Source organism: Panulirus ornatus, chromosome 12 (genome assembly GCF_036320965.1).
Source record: "Panulirus ornatus isolate Po-2019 chromosome 12, ASM3632096v1, whole genome shotgun sequence".
NCBI lineage: Eukaryota > Metazoa > Arthropoda > Malacostraca > Decapoda > Palinuridae > Panulirus > Panulirus ornatus.
In genome coordinates, this window is record NC_092235.1 from 18,155,193 (window position 1) to 18,178,990 (window position 23,798).

The 23,798-nt window shown below is 40.2% G+C and overlaps 1 protein-coding gene across 5 annotated transcripts in view; it reads left to right on the forward strand.

The window, feature by feature from the left end:
* The window catches only part of LOC139751820 (uncharacterized protein KIAA2013 homolog), a 206,392-nt gene that overhangs the window by 32,578 nt on the left and 150,016 nt on the right, over nucleotides 1-23,798 (forward strand). For all 5 annotated transcript variants that reach the window (XR_011713427.1, XM_071667425.1, XM_071667424.1 and 2 more), the window contains one exon: nucleotides 18,892-19,012. Coding sequence is in view for 4 of the 5 variants with exons in the window: in XM_071667425.1 (XP_071523526.1) it covers nucleotides 18,892-19,012 (121 nt within the window). In the remaining variant the exon portion in view is untranslated. The remainder of the gene's footprint in view (nucleotides 1-18,891; nucleotides 19,013-23,798) is intronic.

The window sequence follows — 23,798 nt, forward strand, 5'->3', positions numbered from 1 at the left end:
GCACCAATAATCACCCATATCTCTCCATCCACTTTCAGTTTTACCCATATCAATCTGGAGTTTACTTTCTTGCACTCTTTAATCCTTTAATATAAATGTATCCTTCAGCAGTAACAGTGCTATAAAGAATATCTTAATGAAAAACTCACCAGAAAATTCTACAGACTATGTTTACACTGTACCTTGTAAAAATTGTGTTTTACGTTGGGCAGGCTGGTAAGGATCTGTATGTTAGACTTGAGCTCCAACATAAGTCAGAAGAATATGATGCATTTGCATTTAAAATATCAACAAATTTTTTTTTTTTTTTTTTTTTTTTGCTTTGTCGCTGTCTCCTGCGTTTGCGAGGCAGCGCAAGGAAACAGACGAAAGAAATGGCCCAACCCACCCCCATACACATGCCTTGATTCAATCCACTGACAGCACGTCAACCCCGGTATCGTACCACATCGCTCCAATTCACTCTATTCTTTGCCCTCCTTTCACCCTCCTGCATGTTCAGGCCCCGATCACACAAAATCTTTTTCACTCCATCTTTCCACCTCCAATTTGGTCTCCCTCTTCTCCTCGTTCCCTCCACCTCCGACACATATATCCTCTTGGTCAATCTTTCCTCACTCATTCTCTCCATGTGACCAAACCATTTCAAAACACCCTCTTCTGCTCTCTCAACCACGCTCTTTTTATTTCTACACATCTCTCTTACCCTTACGTTACTTACTCGATCAAACCACCTCACACCACACATTGTCCTCAAACATCTCATTTCCAGCACATCCATCCTCCTGCGCACAACTCTATCCATAGTCCACGCCTCACAACCATACAACATTGTTGGAACCACTATTCCTTCAAACATACCCATTTTTGCTTTCCGAGATACTGTTCTCGACTTCCACACATTCTTCAAGGCTCCCAGAATTTTCGCCCCCTCCCCCACCCTATGGTCCACTTCCGCTTCCATGGTTCCATCCGCTGCCAGATCCACTCCCAGATATCTAAAACACTTCACTTCCTCCAGTTTTTCTCCATTCAAACTCACCTCCCAATTGAATTGACCCTCAACCCTACTGTACCTAATAACCTTGCTCTTATTCACATTTACTCTTAACTTTCTTCTTTCACACACTTTACCAAACTCAGTCACCAGCTTCTGCAGTTTCTCACATGAATCAGCCACCAGCGCTGTATCATCAGCGAACAACAACTGACTCACTTCCCAAGCTCTCTCATCCCCAACAGACTTCATACTTGCCCCTCTTTCCAAAACTCTTGCATTCACCTCCCTAACAACCCCATCCATAAACAAATTAAACAACCATGGAGACATCACACACCCCTGCCACAAACCTACATTCACTGAGAACCAATCACTTTCCTCTCTTCCTACACGTACACATGCCTTACATCCTCGATAAAAACTTTTCACTGCTTCTAACAACTTGCCTCCCACACCATATATTCTTAATACCTTCCACAGAGCATCTCTATCAACTCTATCATATGCCTTCTCCAGATCCATAAATGCTACATACATGTGAATGAATAATTGTTTTGTATTTTTCCTTGTGTTCACAAACAAGGATTGACTGAATCCTTATTGGTTTTATACATAACTTTTTGGCTTTTGTGGGAAGGCAGCAGATTTATTTTAACTAAATTTGATAACATTGTAAAAAAAGTGACTTGGTAAAAAAAAAAAAGTGAATTGGTAAAAAAAGTGACTATCTGAGTGGAGGTCGGATGCATTCAACTCTGGCAGCATGCATATCATAAAATTTATTATAAGATAAGATAAGATAAGATACTTTATTCGTCAAATTGTTATACAAAATGTAATACAAAATGAAATTCGTTTTGGCTTTAGAGCTCCTTAGTAGTTGTAAAAAAACACATTAAAATATTAACAAGAAATATTGCATAGGTTATTTCATATAAAATGTTACTTTGCTATTGTGTACTTGCGATATCAGCTTGTCACCATCCCTATCATGAACCATCATGTGGACAAGAAAGGGAAGTTTAGAAATTTTATCCACAATAGAGCTATCCAATATGTATAGACTTTCATTAATAGTAATGTTACAATTCTTTGTGTATTTTATGGTAGAAGATTCAGTGATATTTCTCGTGGTACCGGAGTTAGAATTAATAATGAGATGGCATTACTCCAGTCAGTACAGTGATCACATTATGATTATTATGATTATTATGATTAAGCAAGGTATTTGATTCTTGTCCTGTTCTTATACTATATTTATGTCGTTTATCCCTGGGGATAGGGGAGAAAGAATACTTCCCACACATTCCTCACGTGTCGTAGAAGGTGACTAAAGGGGACGGGAGTGGGGGCTAGAAACCCTCCCCTCCTTGTATTCTAACTTTCTAAAAGGGGAAACAGAAGAAGGAGTCACGCAGGGAGTGCTCATCCTCCTCGAAGGCTCAGATTGGGGTGTCTAAATGTGTGGATGTAACCAAAATGAGAAAAAAGGAGAGATAGGTAGTATGTTTGAGGAAAGGAACCTGGATGTTTTGACTCTGAGTGAAACGAAGCTCATGGGTAAAGGGGAAGAGTGGTTTGGGAATGTCTTGGGAGTAAAGTCAGGGTTACTGAGAGGACAAGAGCAAGGGAAGGAGTAGCACTACTCCTGAAACAGGAGTGGTGGGAGTATGTGATAGAGTGTAAGAAAGTAAACTCTAGATTGATATGGGTAAAACTGAAAGTTGATGGAGAGAGATGGGTGATTATTGATGCATATGCACCTGGGCATGAGAAGAAAGATCATGAGAGGCAAGTGTTTTGGGAGCAGCTGAATGAGTGTGTTAGTGGTTGTGATGCACAAGACCGGATTATAGTGATGGGTGATTTGAATGCAAAGGTGAGTAATGTGGCAGTTGAGGGAATAATTGGTATACATGGGGTGTTCAGTGTTGTAAATGGAAATGGTGAAGAGCATGTAAATTTATGTGCTGAAAAAGGACTGGTGATTGGGAATACCTGGTTTAAAAAGAGAGATATACATAAGTATACTTATATAAGTAGGAGAGATGGCCAGAGAGCGTTATTGGATTACAATTAATTGATAGGCGCATAAAAGAGAGACATTTGGATGTTAATGTGCTGAGAGGTGCAACTGGAGGGATGTCTGATCATTATCTTGTGGAGGCGAAGGTGAAGATTTGTAGAGGTTTTCAGAAAAGAAGAGAGAATATTAGGGTGAAGAGAGTGGTGAGGGTAAGTGAGCTTGGGAGGGAGACTTGTGTGAGGAAGTACCAGGAGAGACTGAGTACAGAATGGAAAAAGGTGAGAACAAAGGAGGTAAGGGGAGTGGGGGAGGAATGGGATGTATTTAGGGAAGCAGTGATGGGTTGCGCAAAAGATGCTTGTGGCATGAGAAGCGAGGGAGGTGGGCAGATTAGAAAGGGTAGCGATTGGTGGGATGAAGAAATAAGATTATTATTGAAAGAGAAGAGAGAGAGGCATCTGGACGATTTTTGCAGGGAAATAATGCAAATGAGTGGGAGATATATAAAAGAAAGAGACAGGAGGTCAAGAGAAAGGTGCAAGAGGTGAAAAAGAGGGCAAATGAGAGTTGGGGTGAAAGAGTATCATTAAATTTTAGGGAGAATAAAAATTGATGTTTTGGAAGTAGGTAAATAAAGTGCATAAGACAAGAGAATAAATGGGAACTTCAGTGAAGGGGGCTAATGGGGAGGTGATAACAAGTAGTGGTGATGTGAGAAGGAGATGGAGTGAGTATTTTGAAGGTTTGTTGAATGTGTTTGATGATAGAGTGGCAGATATAGAATGTTTTGGTCGAGGTGGTGTACAAAGTGAGAGGGTTAGGGAAAACGATTTGGTAAACAGAGAAGAGGTAGTAAAAGCTTTGTGGAAGATGAAAGCCAGCAAGGCAGCGGGTTTGGATGGCATTGCAGTGGAATTTATTAAAAAAAGGGGGTGACTGTGTTGTTGACTGGTTGGTAAGGTTATTTAATGTATGTATGACTCATGGTGAGGTGCCTGAGGATTGGCGGAATGCTTGCATAGTGCCATTGTACAAAGGCAAAGGGGACAAAGGTGAGTGCTGAAATTACAGAGGTATAAGTTTGTTGAGAATTTCTGGGAAATTATATGGGAGGGTATTGATTGAGAGAGTGAAGGCATGTACAGGGCATCAGATTGGGGAGGAGCAGTGTAGTTTCAGAAGTGGTAGAGGATGTGTGGATCAGGTGTTTGCTTTGAAGAATGTATGTGAGAAATACTTAGAAAAGGGAATGGATTTGTATGTAGCATTTATGGATCTGGAGAAGGCATATGATAGAGTTGATAGAGATGCTCTGTGGAAGGTATTAAGAATATATGGTGTGGGAGGCAAGTTGTTAGAAGCAGTGAAAAGTTTTTATCGAGGATGTAAGGCATATGTACGTGTAGGAAGAGAGGAAAGTGATTGGTTCTCATTGAATGTAGGTTTGCGGCAGGGGTGTGTGATGTCTCCATGGTTGTTTAATTTGTTTATGGATGGGGTTGTTAGGGAGGTGAATGCAAGTGTTTTGGAGAAAGGGGCAAGTATGCAGTCTGTTGTGGATGAGAGAGCTTGGAAAGTGAGTCAGTTGTTGTTTGCTGATGATACAGCGCTGGTGGCTGATTCATGTGAGAAACTGCAGAAGCTGGTGACTGAGTTTGGTAAAGTGTGTGAAAGAAGAATGTTGAGAGTAAATGTGAATAAGAGCAAGGTTATTAGGTACAGTAGGGTTGATGGTCAAGTCAATTGGGAGGTGAGTTTGAATGGAGAAAAACTGGAGGAAGTGAAGTGTTTTAGATATCTGGGAGTGGATTTGGCAGCGGATGGAACCATGGAAGTGGAAGTGAATCATAGGGTGGGGGAGGGGGCGAAAGTTCTGGGAGCATTGAAGAATGTGTGGAAGTCGAGAACATTTTCTTGGAAAGCAAAAATGGGTATGTTTGAAGGAATAGTAGTTCCAACAATGTTATATGGTTGCGAGGCGTGGGCTATGGATAGAGTTGTGCGCAGGAGGGTGGATGCGCTGGAAATGAGATGTTTGAGGACATTATGTGGTGTGAGGTGGTTTGATTGAGTAAGTAATGTAAGGGTAAGAGAGATGTGTGGTAATAAAAAGAGTGTGGTTTAGAGAGCAGAAGAGGGTGTTTTCAAATGGTTTGATTACATGGAGAGAATGAGTGAGGAAAGATTGACCAAGAGGATATATGTGTCAGAGGTGGAGGGAACGAGGAGAAGTTGGAGACCAAATTGGAGGTGGAAAGATGGAGTGAAAAAGATTTTGAGTGATTGGGACTGAACATGCAGGAGGGTGAAAGGCAGGCAAGGAATAGAGTGAATTGGAACGATGTGGTATACCGGGGTTGACGTGCTGTCAATGGATTGAACCAGGGCATGTGAAGTGTCTGGGGTAAACCATAGAAAGTTCTGTGGGGCCTGGATGTGGAAAGGGAGCTGTAGTTTCGGTGCATTATTACATGACAGGTAGAGACTGAGTGTGAACAAATGGGGCCTTTGTTGTCTTCCTTAGCGCTACCTCACGGACATGAGGGGGGAGGGGGATGTTATTTCATGTGTGGCAGGGTGGCGATGGGAATGAATAAAGGCAGACAGTATGAATTATGTACATGTGTATATATGTATATGTCTGTGTGTGTGTATATATGTATACGTTGAGATGTATAGGTATGTATATTTGTGGGTGTGGATGTGTATGTATATACATGTGTATGTGGGTGGGTTGGGCCATTCTTTCATCTGTTTCCTTGCGCTGCCTTGCTAACACGGGAGACAGCGACAAAGCAAAATAAAATAAATAATGAATGTTGTTTAAGTCTAACATATATATCCTTACCACGCATTCCTCACGTGTCGTACAAGGCGACTAAAGGGGACGGGAGCAGGGGGCTAGAAACCTTCCCCCCTTGTATTCTAACTTTCTAAAAGGGGAAACAGAAGAAGGAGTCATGCAGGGAGTGCTCATCCTCCTCGAAGGCTCAGATTGGGGTGTCTAAATGTGTGTGGATGTAACCAAGATGAGAAAAAAGGAGAGATAGGTAGTATGTTTGAGGAAAGGAACCTGGATGTTTTGGCTCTGAGTGAAACGAAGCTCATGGGTAAAGGGGAAGAGTGGTTTGGGAATGTCTTGGTAGTAAAGTCAGGGTTACTGAGAGGACAAGAGCAAGGGAAGGAGTAGCACTACTCCTGAAACAGGAGTGGTGGGAGTATGTGATAAAGTGTAAGAAAGTAAACTAGATTGATATGGGTAAAACTGAAAGTTGATGGAGAGAGATGGGTGATTATTGGTGCATATGCACCTGGGCATGAGATTAAAGATCATGAGAGGCAAGTGTTTTGGAAGCAGCTGAATGAGTGTGTTAGTGGTTTTGATGCATGAGACCGGGTTATAGTGATGGGTGATTTGAATGCAAAAGTGAGTAATGTGGCAGTTGAGGGAATAATTGGTATACATGGGGTGTTCAGTGTTGTAAATGGAAATGGTGAAGAGCTTGTAGATTTGTGTGCTGAAAAAGGACTGGTGATTGGGAATACCTGGTTTAAAAAGCGAGATATACATAAGTATATGTATGTAAGTAGGAGAGATGGCCAGAGAGCGTTATTGGATTACTATTAATTGATAGGCACGAGAAAGAGAGACATTTGGATGTTAATGTGCTGAGAGGTGCAACTGGAGGGATATCTGATCATTCTCTTGTGGAGGTGAAGGTGAAGATTTGTAGAGGTTTTCAGAAAAGAAGAGAGAATGTTTGGGTGAAGAGAGTGGTGAGCGTAAGTGAGCTTGGGAGGAGACTTGTGTGAGGAAGTACCAGGAGAGACTGAGTACAGAATGGAAAAAGGTGAGAACAAAGGAGGTAAGGGGAGTGGGGTAGGAATGGGATGTATTTAGGGAAGCAGTGATGGGTTGTGCAAAAGATGCTTGTGGCATGAGAAGCATGGGAGGTGGGCAGATTAGAAAGGGTAATGAGTGGTGGGATGAAGAAGTAAGGTTATTAGTGAAAGAGAAGAGAGAGGTATTTGGACGATTTTTGCAGGGAAATAATGCAAATGAGTGGGAGATATATAAAAGAAAGAGGCAGGAGGTCAAGAGAAAGGTGCAAGAGGTGAAAAAGAGGGCAAATTAGAGTTGGGGTGAGAGAGTATCATCAGATTTTAGGGAGAATAAAAAAAGATGTTTTGGAAGGAGGTAAATAAAGTGCGTAAGACAAGGGAACAAATGGGAACTTCAGTGAAGGGGGCTAATGGAGAGGTGATAGCAAGTAGTGGTGATGTGAGAAGGAGATGGAGTAAGTATTTTGAAGGTTTGTTGAATGTGTTTGATGATAGAGTGGCAGATATAGGGTGTTTTGGTCGAGGTGGTGTGCAAAGTGAGAGGGCTAGGGAAAATGATTTGGTAAACAGGGAAGAGGTAGTAAAAGCTTTGCGGAAGATGAAAGACTGCAAGGCAGCAGCTTTGGATGGTATTGCAGTGGAATTTATTAAAAAAGGGGGTGACTGTATTGTTGACTGGTTGGTAAGGTTATTTAATGTATGTACGACTCATGGTGAGGTGCCTGAGGATTGGCGGAATGCTTGCATAATGCCATTGTACAAAGGCAAAGGGGACAAAGGTGAGTGCTCAAATTACAGAGGTATAAGTTTGTTGAGTATTCCTGGGAAATTATATGGGAGGGTATTGATTGAGAGGGTAAAGACATGTTCAGAGCATCAGATTGGGGAAGAGCAGTGTGGTTTCAGAAGTGGTAGAGGATGTGTGGATCAGGTGTTTGCTTTGAAGAATGTATGTGAGAAATACTTAGAATAGGGAATGGATTTGTATTTAGCATTTATGGATCTGGAGAAGGCATATGATAGAGTTGATAGAGATGCTCTGTGGAAGGTATAAGAATACATGGTGTGGGAGGCAAGTTGTTAGAAGCAGTGAAAAGCTTTTATCGAGGATGTAAGGCATGTGTTTGAGTAAGAAGAGAGGAAAGTGATTGGCTCTCAGTGAATGTAGGTTTGTGGCAGGGGTGTGTGATGTCTCCATGGTTGTTTAATTTGTTTATGGATGGGGTTGTTAGGGAGGTGAATGAAGAGGTTTGGAAAGAGGGGCAAGTATGCAGTCTGTTGTGGATGAGAAAGCTTGGGAAGTGTCAGTTGTGTTCGCTGGTGATACAGTGCTGGTAGATGATTCATATGAGAAACTGCAGAAGCTAGTGACTGAGTTTGGTAAAGTGTGTGAAAGAAGAAAGTTGAGAGTAAATGTGAATAAGAGCAAGGTTATTAGGTACAGTAGGGTTGAGGGACAAGTCAGTTGGGAGGTAAGTTTGAATGGAGGAAAACTGGAGGAAGTGAAGTGTTTTAGATATCTGGGAGTGGATTTGGCAGCAGATGGAACCATGGAAGCGGAAGTGAATTATAGGGTGGGGGAGGGGGCAAAAATTCTGGGAGCCTTGAAGAATGTGTGGAAGTGGAGAACAGTATCTCGGAAAGCAAAAATGGGTATGTTTGAAGGAATAGTGGTTCCAACAATGTTGTATGGTTGTGAGGTGTGGGCTGTGGATAGAGTGTTGCAGGAGGAGGGTGGATGTGCTGGAAATGAGATGTTTGAGGACAATATGTGGTGTGAAGTGGTTTGATCGAGTAAGTAATGTAAGGGTAAGAAAGATGTGTGGTAATGAAAAGAGTGTGGTTGAGAGAGCAGAAGAGGGTGTTTTCAAATGGTTTGACCACATGGAGAGAATGAGAGAGGAAAGATTGACCAAGAGGATATATGTGTCAGAGGTGGAGGGAACGAGGAGAAGTGGGAGACCAAATTGGAGGTGGAAAGATGGAGTGAAAAAGATTTTGAGTGATTGGGGCCTGAACATGCAGGAGGGTGAAAGGCGTACAAGGAATAGAGTGAATTGGAACGATGTGGTATACCGGGGTCAACATGCTGTCAGTGGATTGAACCAGGGCATGTGAAGCGTCTGGGGTAAACCATGGAAAGTTGTGTGGGGCCTGGATGTGGAAAGGGAGCTGTAGTTTCGGTGCATTATTACATGACAGGTAGAGACTGAGTGTGAATGAATGTGGCCTTTGTTGTATTTTCCTAGCGCTACCTTGCACACATGAGGGAGGAGGGGGTTGTTATTTCATGTGTGGCGGGGTGGCGATGGGAATGAATAAAGGCAGACAGTATGAATTATGTACATGTGTATATATGTATATGTCTGTGTGTGTGTATATATGTATACGTTGAGATGTATAGGTATGTATATTTGCATGTGTGGACGTGTATGTATATACATGTGTATGTGGGTGGGTTGGGCCATTCTTTCGTCCGTTTCCTTGGGCTACCTCACTAACGCAGGAGGCAACAACAAAGCAAAATGAAAATGAAAGAAAAAATTATATACACAGCCTGCAGAGCTTTCTGGTGTGTTCTTGATTGAAATATTCTTTATAGTATTGTTGTTGCTGAAGGCAACATTTACATTAAAGGATTTAAGCAAAATGGGAAGTAGTTCAAAATTATTACTGAGAACCAAAAGGTTCTTGGTGTCAAGGGAAGGTTTGTGTTTAACTATAAAATGATTTCTTTGCCAACTTGAGGGGTAAATTTTTCAATGAAATATCTAGTACTTCTTTCTCTGGACACAAATAAGGCTTGTCTGTTCTGTTTTTGTTTAAAATCCAGAACTTTTGCCTCTCCTTGGAAACATGCATTGATTCATCCCATCCCTAAGAAGGGTGACTGTTCTGACCCCTCTAACTGTCCTTCTGTTGCTTTGACATCTACCATTCCCAAAGTCTTTGAATCCCTCCTCAACTCCCATATCCTTAAACACCTTGAAAATCACAGTCTTTTCTCAGTTTACCAATATGGCTTCCGTAAGGGAAGATCCACTGGTGATATTCTTCCTTACCTCTCTAATGTCTGGTCATTATCCCTGGAAGATTTTGGGGAGTTGTGTAAAGTAGCCAGTGACATATCTAAGGCTTTTGACAGTGTGTGGCATCAGGATCTCATCTCTAAGCTCCCCTCTTTTGTCTCCCCTTCCTCACTATGCTTCATCTCTAACTCCCCTCTTTTGGCTTCCCTTCCTCACTATGCTTCATCTCTAAGCTCTCCTCTTTTGGCTTCCCTCCTTCACTATGCTCCTTCATATCTAGCTTCCTCTCTGGCCAATCTATCTCTGTGGTTGTTGATGGATCAGCCTTTCTCCTTTTCTCCACCAACAGCAGTGTCCCTCAAAGTTCTGTTCTGTTCCCTACACTTTTTTCTTTTTTTTCCAATGATTTCCTCCTCTCCACAAATAAATCCAATGCACTCATATGCTGATGACTCAATGCTGCATTTATCCACATCTTTTAATTCTGTTCCCTCTTCTCTCACTTGATCTACATCATGTCTTGACACAGCTTCCTCACAAAACTCAGACTTGGACCGGATATCTCGATGGGGTAAACAAAATCTTGTTAGTTTTAATGCCTCCAAGACCCAATATCTACCCATCTGTCTATCAGAAACTCCTCACACCATTTGTCTTTCCCTTTGGCGGTTCTGTAGTTCCACCTCTTGACTCAATGAACATACTGGGTATTACTGTAACATCCACTCATTCTTGGAAACCCCTTATTACAGGAATGGCTAAATCCATTTCTAAAAAACTGGATGTCCTGTTTTGTTGTTGAAATTTCTTCTCTTTTGAACAGTTGCTCTATTAATACAAGGAATTGAATCATCTTTTATGGAGTACTGCTTTCACATTTGGAGTGGTTCTATCTCTGTATGCTTACTTGACAGAGTTGAGTCGAAAGCGATCTAACTTATAAACTGCCCTGTGCCGCAATGTTGGTTCACTTTTCCTCTTCCATAGGTATTACTTTGGTTTCTGCTCCCAAGAGCTGGCTGTTTGTTTGCTCTCACCACTAGTTAGACCATGCAATACTTGGCAAGCTGTTGCATCACATGATTATTGTGTGGCAATTGGCAACTCATGGGTGGGTGGCTTTGATGCCTGCTTCTTTCCCTACATGTCAGAGCTTTGGATCTCCCTCCCCTTTCATGTTTTTTGCAATAACTATGACCTGGCACATTTCAAAAGACAGGTCTTTCTCCAAGATTTGTAAATTCTTTCCCTTGTGTTTTCTTTATCAATTTCATAATTCTCTCTCTCTCTCAATTAAGGCATGGCTTTGGTGGAAACTTTTGTCCATGACTGGAGCCTTCAGCATAAAAAGAAAATATGTAGGGTATTTTGGTCGAGGTGGTGTGTGAAGTTAGAGTCAGGGAGAGTGGTTTGTTGAAGAGAGAAAGCCTTGCGGAAGATGAAATCCGGCAAAGCAGTGATAGTGAAGGGTATTGCAGTTGAATTTATTAAGAAAGGGGGTTACTGTGTTATTGATTGGTTAGTAAGGATATTCAGTGTATGTATGGAACATGGGAAGTGCCTGGGAATTGGCAGAATGCATGTGTAGTGTCATATTATAAAGGCATAGGGGATAAAGGTGAGTGTTCAAAATACAGAGGCATAAGTTTGCTGACAGTTCTTGGAAAATTGTATAGGAGAGTATTGATTGAGAGGATGAAGGCATGTACAGAGCATGAGACTGGGGAGGAGCAGTGTGGTTTTGGAAGTGGTAAAGGATGTGTGGATCAGGTGTTTATTTTGAAGAATGTGAGAAATACTTTAAAAAACAGATGGATATGGATTAGATATATGATAGGGTTGATGGAGATGCTTTGTGGAAGGTCTCAAGAATATATAGTGTGGGAGGTAAGGTGCTAGAAGCAGTGAAAAGTTTTTGTCAAGGGTGTAAGGCACATGTATGAGTAGGTAGAGAGGAGAGGGATTGGTTCTCAGTAAAGTTTGGTCTGTGGCAGAGGTGAGTGATGTCGCCATTGTTGTTTGATTTGTTTATGGATGGGGTAGGTAGGGAGGTAGATGCAAGAGTTTTGGAAAAAGAGGTGAGTATGCAGCCTGTTGAGGATGAGAGGACCTGGGATGCGAGTCAGTTGTTGTTCACCGATGATACAGCACTGGTGTCTGGTTCATGTGAGAAACTGCAGAAGTTGGTGACTGAGTTTGGAAAAGGATGTGAAAGGAGGCTGTTGAGAGTTAATGTGAATAGGAGCCAGGTTATTAGGTTCAGCAGGGTTGAGGGACAAGTTAGTTGGGATATAGATTTGAATGGAGAAAAGCTGGTGGATGTTGAGTGTTTTCAATATTTGGGAGTGGACTTGGCAGTGAATGGAACCATGGAGGCAATTGTGAGTGATAGGGTGGGGGAAGGGCAAAGGTTCTGGGAGTGATGAAGAATGTGTGGAAAGAGAACGTTGATGAATTCAACTAACCATGCCTTTCCATCGCCTTGCTGGATTTATCATCCGCAAGGCTTTTGCCATCTCTTCTCACTCACTACCCCAACCAAAACACCCTTCAAAATACTTGAGCTTGAGCCAGGTACCCATTTTATCGACCAACCCTTGTTAGTGGATGAACAGCTGGGTTGACTGTAGACTGACTGCCAATGCACTGCTGCCAGTATAATGGTTTGAAACACATGTAGCAGCTTGATGTGATCTTAAAATCTTCAAAACATTTCATTACCTTATTTCATGTTTTTCCCATATGATCCCCATGTCCCCCATTTGTATCTTTCCCTTACACTTGTCCTTTGCTGTGAAATTGTTCTCTGTAAATGAATTGCTAAATAAAAGAATTGTTTTTTTGTCTAAAGATTTGATATGCAGAGGTGTGTTTTCCATTTTGATAAACATGATAGGGTGGGGAAGAGGCAAAGGTTCTGGGAGTGATGAAGAATGTGTGGAAAGAGAACGTTGATGAATTCATCTGACCATGCACTCCCATCACCTTGCTGGATTTCATCATCCACAAGGCTTTTGCCATCTCTTCTCACTCACTACCCCAACCAGAACACCCTTCAAAATACTTGAGCTTGAGCCAGGTACCCATTTTATTGACCAACCCTTGTTAGTGGATGAACAGCTGGGTACTGTAGACTGACTGCCAATGCACTGCTGCCAGTATGATAGTGTGAAATACATATAGCAACTTGATATGTTCTTAAAATCTTCAAAACATTTCATTATCTTATTTTATGTTTTCCCCCATTTGAGCCCCATGTCCCCCATTTATATCTTTCCCTTACACTTGTCATTTGCTATGAAAATGTTCTCTGTAAATGAATTCCCAAATAAAAGAATTGTTTTTTGTCTAAAAATTTGATATGCAGAGATGTGTTTTCCATTTTGATAAACAATCACAAATATGACTTGCACCATACATTTCATATTATAGTTGTTGCAGTTAATCATGAGAAGCTTGACTTATTATTTGCCAGTTTGCGTGTGGTTTTTGTTCTGTGAGGTCATTCTGAACATTGTGGTCATTCAAGAAGAATACTGACAAAATTAAAAGCTCTCTGAATTGATTAAGCATACCTTCTGCCTAGGTGAGATCAACATTGAGGAATCCATTATTGGAAAGTGTTGAAAGCAGTTGGCTCTGGAAATCAAAATAAAAAGTTGGTTGTACTGAGCTGTAGCAAGTGATGCCACAGATTGTTGTGAGGTTACATCTACAAATTAGAATACCACAGTTGAACAATGAAATTTGCTAAAAAGGAGCTTAAGCGAATTAGGAGATAAGTAATATTTAAATCATATATATAAGTTACAGTTTAACCCCGTAGACACCAGGTTATATTCTGTTTTTTCACCATGAAATGGGCCACAAAATGAAGGTCTTTAAATTTTCTGTTTTCGTTTATGAAGTTGAAGAAATACTTGTTAAAGAAAGAAAATATACAAACAGTTGAGCTAAGATAACTTATATGACCATGATTAATCATGAAGTTGATATGTAGATCACCTGGTAAGGTGGCTGAGGAGTTAGACGAAAGTGTAATGCAGTGGAGGATTGGTTGGGGAATGAGCCCCATGAGCAGATTCACTTTTGATATTTGTTAATATTTGTGGAAGAAATACATTTACGGATAAAAGATATTAACAAGTGAGTTAATATAACTTATTTGACAATTCGTGGGTCATGTGGGAGTAAATAATTTTCTACAAATATACCACTTGGAAAACAGGGTTAAGAAGCTGGAAGACATGGCTAGAGATCATGGAAAGTGAAAAATGGTATTAGAGAATGATATAGCTGACAGATTGAAGAAGCTGGAGGCCTGTGCTTAGGAAATACCTGAAAGAAATAGAGGTGGAAGAGTTAAGCAGAACTGTGGTGGAGTATGACAGTAAGTTTAGAAAAACTGGAGGATGCTGTCAGCATGGGTGTACAAGCTGAAGACAATAGACTAAGACCAAGACAGAATTTCAGAATAGAAAATGACTGCTCAGAAGTTGAAACAAGAGTGCTCAGAAGTTGAAACAAGAGGAAAACTCAAGCCTAGAAATCTTGAAATGGTTAGGCATAATTAAATATTGTGCAGTGTCATTGAGGAGGAAGTAAATGCAATCATGAACTGGTTAGATGAGAGTTAAAAGGGGCGAATATTGTCCAAGACAGCTGTTCAGCAGCAAAAATACAAATTTTAGATGAGATGCAAAATAAAGAGGACAATGCAAAACTTCAGGAGATAACAGATGAGTCACTGTGCAAATTGAGAGAAGCCATGCTGGAGAAAGATCATCTCCCAAGCAAAAAGGAAAGAGTTGCCAGAGAAGAGTAGAAGGCTCTTTAAGTACTTTAAGTGATGGATTTACCAAAAGGAAGTGGAGAAAAAAAAGAATTGAGGATTGGAAAATACAGATGAAACACCAGGAGTACACCAATTAGGGTAAGACTTAATTTGGAGATGTGCAGCCACAAGGCTTATACACTTAACAGAAATGTAAAATTCAAAAGACTGTCTCTTGAGTGATAGACTGAGGGTAATAAAAGAAATGGCAAAGAAGAACAGGCAAAAAATGGGAAAAGTTTCTCAAGAGAGACAGACTGAGGGAAGTGAAAGAAATAGTTAAGAAGAACAGACAAAAAATGATTGGCATTAGATCAGCCAGAGGGAGGGAAGCCCCCTTCCACTTCTTGTCCAAGGAGGTCAGAACTAGCTGGTAGCAAGTGCCTTAGGCTAAAGTTTCTGTTTACAAATACAGATGGCAAATGGAAAGGAGCTAGAATTTAGTTACCATTTATAAGAATGCAGCCCAGATGTTTTGGGAGTGTTGGAGATGAAACTCAAAACAAATGTAACTCCAACCTAGTCACTCCAGAAGGGTACACAAGAGCAGGAAGGATTAGAGAAAATAAAGAAGTGGTGGGCATAGTCCTCATGATGAGGGATTTCATTTGTTTCCTGGAAATATCAGTGAATGGTGTCTTCAGGGAGTGCATAACAAGGAAGATTGCGATCTATGTGTATCTCTGATGCCTGTTCCGAAGTGGAACTCCCATAAGGGCGTATCTTCGGCAGTAGAGTTTCCATAACTATTGAACTCCAGTGCCACCTCCCAGCCTCCAGTGCCCCACCCCTAACAGGCCACAGGCAGAAGGCAACTTCAGTGCAGTGTTTGCAGAGGCTCCTACCTGATGTTCTTACTGACAAATACTGCCTAATGCTCCTGCCTGATGTTCCTAACTATTACTACCTAAAGTTTCCACCTAATGCATCTGCCTAAATGTTCCTACCTACTAATTCTATCTACTGCTCCTACCATTTTGCCAAAAGGCAGGGCTAGTGCAAAGTGCTCTCTGCAGGAAAAGCTAGAGTTATGAAGAATGAGCTGTGTGAGTTAAGTGTTGTGTATGGCAAGGAGAGATTGTATGTTGTGGCCAGAATGCCAGTAATCCACATGTGGGTGAGGCAGAAGTTAAAAACATTTAATAGAGTATATGAGAGCTAGGGGAGATGATATGCCATCTGTACTTGACCTTACCTTTACACATTGCAGAATGAAAATAGAACTTATGAAGTATGATGCCCCTTTTGGAAAAAGTGATCATGTGTCACCTGTTTTTGAATATGTGATAATGGAGGATGCAAGAAGGGGATCAGAGTCAGTGCATGACAAGTGAGAAATTACAGTCATGGCAACTAGGTGAAACTGATCAAGTTCTTTAAGAGTATTGATGGGGAGAGGGAGTTTCATGATAAGTGTATGGATCAGTACTACAAAAGGTTCTGTAAGATCTACATTGAAGGGGTGAGTACTTGGGTATCTTTGATGGCCAATGGGGATGACGATCAAAATGGAAAGAGGTGTGGTTCAGTGAGAAATCTCATAAGGCAAGAGAGCTCATGGATGTACTATGGAGGAGGTATAAAAGACACTGCAGCCAACCAGCATATGAAAGATACAGGAGAATAAGGAGGGAGGAGCAAAGAGAGATTTTAATAAAAGTGAAATATAGTCAAACATACAAAAGTTCAAGAACAAAAACTTGGTGAAAGAGTAACTATTCAGGCTAAGTGTTCGAAGGAAGAATTATTTTAGGTGATGATGAAATGTGTCAGGAGGTGAGAAATGAGTTCAAAAGTGGTTTTACTGAGGAGGCAATAATGCTCTAGCATTACCAAGGTAGAAGGGGTATGAAATCTTGGAACATCTAGCAATCTACAGAAAGGACATTAACAAGCTGTTAGAGCAACTTGTTGTATATAAAGCCCATGGTCCTGATGAAGTCTTGCCATACATGCTGAAAGAATATGTGGATGCACATGCTAGACCACTAGAAATGTTGTTCAATAAGTTATCATTGGAAGGTGTAGTTGCAAAGTTGTGGAAAAGGGGAAAGGTTGTTCCTATATATAAGAAAGAGGATTGGGAAACTGCACTGAACTATAAGCCAGTCTCACAAACGAATTTGGCTTGTAAGGCATTGGAAAAATTAATCAGAAAGCAAATGAATGACCTTATACAAAGGAGAGATTTTCTAACTGGGAAACAGTAAGATTTAAGGAAAGGGGTTTATGCATGACCAATCTTTTAGACGTCTTTGAAAGGCTGACATCCATCTTTGATCAAAGAGAGGGATACATAAACTTTGTGTTCTTGGACTGCCATATCTTTGACATGGTTCCTCATTGAAAGCTGCTTAAAATGCTAGATCTATAGGCAGGAATAAGGGATAGGCATCTTCAGTGGATAGAAGACTACTTTATTGGAGAGTAGCAAAGAATGCATGAGAGGTGCATCCTCAAAGTGGGCTGGAGTTACAAGTGGCATACCACAGGGCTTAGTTTTGGTCTTACTATAATTCATGGTGTGTACAACTGACTTGTTTGATGGGCTGAAGTCATATCTAAACATGTTTGTAAACAATGCCAAGATCATGGGGAAGTAAAGAATAACATTGATTGCATGAGCCTCTCCAAAGTTGGTGAGATAAGTGGATGATGAGATTCAGTCAGACTCAGTGCATGGTGATGAGGATGGGACAGAGTGAAAGGTGAAAGAAGGCTTAGAGAAATTATTATTTACTGGGAAGTAGGAAGTAATTACTGGAATCTGCATATGAAAGAAATTATGGGGTTGACATTATGCCTATTTTATCGCCAGAACAGTACATTAGAAGAATTATGAAAGTAGCAAACTGGCTGCTGGCAAATATGATAATTGCATTCAGATTTACAAATTAGACTGTATTTGTAAAAATATTCACTACATATATCTGACCAAAGCTGGATTATGCCTCAGTTCTGGTCACTGCACCCAAAGAAGCATGAAAAGAAGCATGGGTACAGAGAAGAGCAATTAAGATAGTACAGTGAGAAGGCAACATCTTTACTCCTTTTAGGGCAAAAAAGTCAGCAACCTTGCCTACCACAAACAAATTACACACACATTTATACTATCCCTTTTGCACAGACAAGCACAGTTTCTCTTTCCTTTACTTCAATACTGCTATACATTGCAGATTCATCTCTTGTAGCAAGTCTTTATCTTGGTAGGCAAAGTCAGGAAAGTCTAGATTCTGTTGCATTTTAGTTCTGTCCAGGACAAAGGTTTTCATCTTTCACTAGCAAAGAATACTTGTGAACATACTTTTCAGCAGCCTTTTAGTCCTTTGGGATTTACTCTCCTCTCATAAAAGAAGTGAATGTTATGATCCATCTTAGATTTATACTACTCAGCCATTAAGTCATAAAGGCTCACTAATTCTAATTCCATACGCATATTTTGACATTTTCTCACAAAAGTGAAAAGTGACCCAGTAATAGGCACACCATCGCCATGATGTTTAAACCATCCTTGCACAAACCTTTCAAGGTTGTCTAATTCACTGTTATTTGTGCCCTTATTAGATTTGCTCTTAATTTAGAACTTTAAAATCTTTTCATGCTGCCTCTTGATATCATTGACAGTCATGTTACTGGTACCATAAGACTCAGTCAAGGCACCAAGACACCCATATTTGATTTTTTTAGGTCCTTTTTTTCCATAATGATAAGCACATTACGTGAGTGTTTGGTTTTAAAAAGCTTAGATTATCAAATCTTGACCTCTGTAATGCCCTTTGCACTTATAAAATAGGACTTAAATGTTTTGTATATTGCACTTATAGGGTAGGACTTAAATGTTTTGTTTATTTAAACAGTAAGTTGATATGTGGTTACACATGAAAGGGCTTGCTTTCCTAGAGTAGCCTGCCATCAGGTAATCCATTTTGTTCAAAGTTTTTGCTTCTGTCACACTCTTTGCTAGAGTTATGACTTGAGACTGTATTTCAAACTCACTTTGGTTTTGATCTTATTTTTTTAAAACTTCTCTCTTATTATCATTAAGACTAAGAAGATTTTTTTTTTCATAATGACAGTACAGTCATTAAATTTCCTCTTTTACTTTTTTGAGGGTTCAGGCCTGAAAAGATGAACTTTAAACATGTTTTTCCTTTTGCAGACTACAGCATGGTGAAGGGGAACATGAGTATGTTATGATCTCAGGAAGTATTGACTTGCCTAACTCATCAAAAGTTGTTCCAGTGGCAATAGTGACACTCAAAGTTCCATCCAGTTTACAGGTAAGGTAGTTACATTAGTGGAGTCTAAACCCATTCATTGGACTTTTTTATGGTAAGTCAGAGTCCTTCGGTTTGAATGATTTATATCTTTTACAGATTCATTTTGGTAAGTGGAAAAATAAGAATGGAATGAGGAAATGCACTATACTAAGAATTTTGGCTGCAAAAATGAGAAAAATTGAATCCCCAATCACATGAAAATTTTAGTAAATATTTTGATAAGATTGACAGGATCATTATTTTTTGCAACTCATTTTATCCAATCAATAGCAATAGCATAGTGATAATGTGACTAAGTGAAAAGTATGAGGAAATTTTATGTGTCAGAGTCCATGTTTCATAAAACACACTGGTCATTGACTGATGCTATGTGTAAGTGATTTTCAATATCTGATCGTACCCATTTATTTGGAAATGGAGTTATGATAATAGATGGATGGACAGTAATTTAGATCACATGTTCAGAGGGCCTCATATTAAGTAAGGATTGTATTTTATACCAGACGAAGTAAATTTGTGTCTCATGATAGTGCATTTTTAGAATACATTTTTTAAGTGGGTGTTATCGAGGCCCAGCTCAACTCGTATCATAGAAGAATCCTAACCTCCAAATCTTAATCTCCTCACATAATTCCCATACTCAGATACTATCATATTTTTTATCACTTGCAATCATACTCACACTGACAAGTGGACTGCAAGTTTGTGGTTTATTGCATTGTATTAACAGTATGCCAGATAACTGATGGACAGGTGCGGTAATCTTCAGAAATGTGTACCTGTGGTAAAAGCCATTACCTTCTTCTTTAATTATTTGAGGATTTTTCGCTACAGATTATGTCAGTGAAGAATACTAATTAATATTCAACGGATAGAATATTTTTTGTTTGATGTTAGTGAACCTTTTGTTATGCAAATTTGGTTACAGTTTGTAAATTTGATCTGCTCTGATATTCTTGCATAGTATTTTCCTTCATTAGTCTAGCTTTTTTTATTTTCAGTACTGATAACTTAGATGATGAAGAAAAGGTTTGATTAAGAAATGAATGAATGTGGAGTGTGTGTGAATTACATTTTTGAGTGAACAATTGTGCACTGGTCTATCTGACAATATTCCTCTTTCCTTGGTCCCCAGAAAACTTCTTGTTAGAGGGATAGTTATGGCAGAAAAGCGTCTAGGCTGTCTCATCCAAGCACATCTTGCTTGCCTTCTCCATCTCCCTCATGCTTTTTTGGATCCTTTGACCAGTACATTCCTTCACTTTCTCTTTCCAGAATGCTGGCTGTCTCTCCTTAGTTTCATTTCCTTCTACCTCACTTTATAGTCACTCATGTATATTTTCTTACCAACCTATCATTATGCATCTTCTCCCTTTGACAAAACCTTTGATGATTTACTTAGCCTACTTTATGATGCTACACCCTTGCTCTTACCATTCCCAGAACGTATCAGAATTTCTTACTCCAATCCACTTGCTAACACTGCAAGTATCCCTCTGATAGCTTTATTGTATATTCATGGCCACCAGTATTCCTCTAATTGTATGGGAGGGTATTGATTGAGAGGATGAAAACATGCACAGAGCATCAGATTGGGGAGGAGCAGTGTAGTTTTGGAAGTAGGAGAGGATGTGTGGTTTAGGTGTATGCTTTAAGGAATTTGTATGAGAAATAGTTAGAGAAGCAGATGGATTTGTATGTAGAATTAATGGATCTGAAGCAAGCATATGACAGGGTTGATAGAGATACCTTATTTGTTTAACTATATAGAACAGCAAGAGACAGATGATTTGGGGTGGGGCCCTGTGAGGAAGACAGGCGTAGCATAATGATGAAGGTGGGTACAGCTCTGCACTGGGTTCAGTTGATATAGTTATAGCTGATCGTAATGACACAGCAGTTCTTTAAATCTGTAGGTGCCACAAACAAGCAGACTACACAACTTTGAAACAGATATGTATGAAACTGAGTGATTGCACACAGTTTGGGAGACACAAGAGGAAGAAAGGAGGAAAATGCTGTCTGGTTTATGCCAGTAATAACCGTAAATAGAAAGCAACCACCCTCACAATACATGCTCAGAAGGATTAAATGAAACCAACAAATGTATGAAAGATACTACCACATGGATGTATCACTGTAGTCCTGAAGCCAATTACAGATGCTTCAGCCAACATATGTATAACGTAACACATAATCAAAATTAAATATTGGCAACTTTTCCCTAATAGTAGGCTAGTTGAATGTTAGGATGGTCAGTAGGCAATGAATGCATTATGTTTGTCACTAAATGTTATGATATGCGAGTATTACAGCATGCAAGTCACGCATATTGTAATATATCATAACAAATAACCTCAAAATAGGATGTAGACCAATTCCTGCAAAACTAACTACATGGTCAGGTAATTGCTTACCACTGTCCTGGTGTATTTACTGACGTTGTTGAAACATTGTTTATTATTTAGATTAGACGTTAAGATGATTTCATGTGAAGATGACGCAAAATATCCATAATGTATGTTAAGTTATAAAGTACGATATATAATTCACATGTCACGTGGTAATATTTATAGGATGAAGGAACTAAATGCAGAGTTGTCTACCATATTATCACAAACTATTATACTTTGTCACTGCCTCCTGCGTTTGCGAGGTAGTGCAAGGAAACAGACGAAAGAATGGCCCAACCCACCCACATACACATGTATATACATAAATGCCCACATACGCACATAAACATACCTATACATTTCAACGTATACATACATATACATATATACACATGTACTTATTCATACATGCTGCCCTCATTCATTCCCATTGCCACTCTGCCACACATGAAATGGCGCCCCCCTACCCCCGCATGTGCGTGAAGTAGCACTAGGAAAAGACAACTAGGCCACATTCGTTCACACTCAGTCTCTATCTGTCATGTGTAATGCGCCGAAACCACTGCTCCCTTTCCACATCCAGGCCCTACAAAACTTTCCATGGTTTGCTCCAGAACATGCCTTGGTTCAATCCATTAACAGCACGTCACCCCCTGGTATACCACATCATTCCAATTCACTCTGTTCCTTTCACGCCTTTCACCCTCCTGTATGTTCAGGCCCTGATTGCTCAAAATCTCTTTCACTCCATCCTCCCACCTCCAATTTGGTCTCTCAATTCTCCTCGTTCCCTCCATCTCTGACACATATATCCTCTTTGTCAATCTTTCCTCACTCATTCTCTCCATGTGACCAAACCATTTCACTTCACCCTCTTCTGCTCTCTCAACCACACTCTTTTTTATTACCACATATCTCTCTTTCCCCTTCATTTCTTACTCGATCAAACCACCTCACACTACATATTGTCCTCAAACATCTCATTTCCAACACATCCACCCTCCTCCACACAACCCTATCTATAGCCCATGCCTCACAACCATATAACATTGTTGGAACCACTGCTCCTTCAAACATACTCATTTTTGCTCTCCAAGATAACGTTTTTGCTTTCCACACATTCCTTAAGATTCCCAGAACCTCCGCCCCCTCCCCACCCTGTGACTCACTTCTGCTTCCATGGTTCCATCAACTGCCAAATCTACTCCCAAATATCTAATACACTTCACTTCCTCCAGTTTTTCTCCATTCAAACTCACCTCCCAATTTACTTGACTTGTCCCTCAACCCTACTGAACCTAATAACCTTGCTCTTATTCACATTTACCCTCATCTTTCTTCTTTTACACACTTTACCAAACTCAGTCACCAACTTCTGCAGTTTCTCACCCGAATCAGCCACCAGCGCTGTATCATCAGCAAACAACTACTGACTCACTTCCCAAGCCCTCTTATCTGTAACAGACTTCATACTCGCCCCTCTCTCCAAAACTCTTGTATTCATCTCCCTAACAACCCCATCCATAAACAAATTAAACAACCATGGAGACATCATGCATCCCTGCCGCAAACCAACAATCACTGGGAGCCAATCACTTTCCTCTCTTCCTACTCGTACACATACCTTACATCCTCTATAAAAACTTTTCTCTCCTTCAAGCAACTTACCTCCCACACCATATACTCTTAATACCTTCCACGGAGCATCTCTATCAACTCTATCATATTCCCTCTCCAGATCCATAAATGCTACATACAAATCCATCTGTTTTTCTAAGTATGTATGTATGACTCATGGTGAGATGCCTGAGGATTGGCAGAATGCTTGCATATAGTGCCATTGTACAAAGGCAAAGGGGATAAAAGTGAGTGCTCAAATTACAGATGTATAAGTTTGTTCTATTCCTGGGAAATTATATGGGAGGGTATGGACTGAGAGGGTGAAGGCATGTACATAGCATCAGATTGGGGAAGAGCAGTGTGGTTTCAGAAGTGGTAGAGGATGTGTGGATCAGGTGTTTGCTTTGAAGAATGTATATGAGAAATACTTAGAAAAGCAAATGGATTTGTATGTAGCATTTATGGATCTGGAGAAGGCACATGATAAGAGTTGGTAGATATGCTCTGTGGAATGTATTAAGAATACATGTTGTGGGAGGCAAGTTGTTAGGAGCAGTGAAAAGTTTTTATTGAGGATGTAAGGCATGTGTGCGTTTAGGAAGAGAGGAAAGTGATTGGTTCTCAGTGAATGTAGGTTTGCGGCAGGGGTGTGTGATGTCTCCATGGCTGTTTAATTTGCTTATGGATGGGGTTGTTAGGAAGGTGAATGCAAGAGTTTTGGAAAGAGGGGCAAGCATACAGTCTGTTGTGGATGAGAGAGCTTGGGAAGTGAG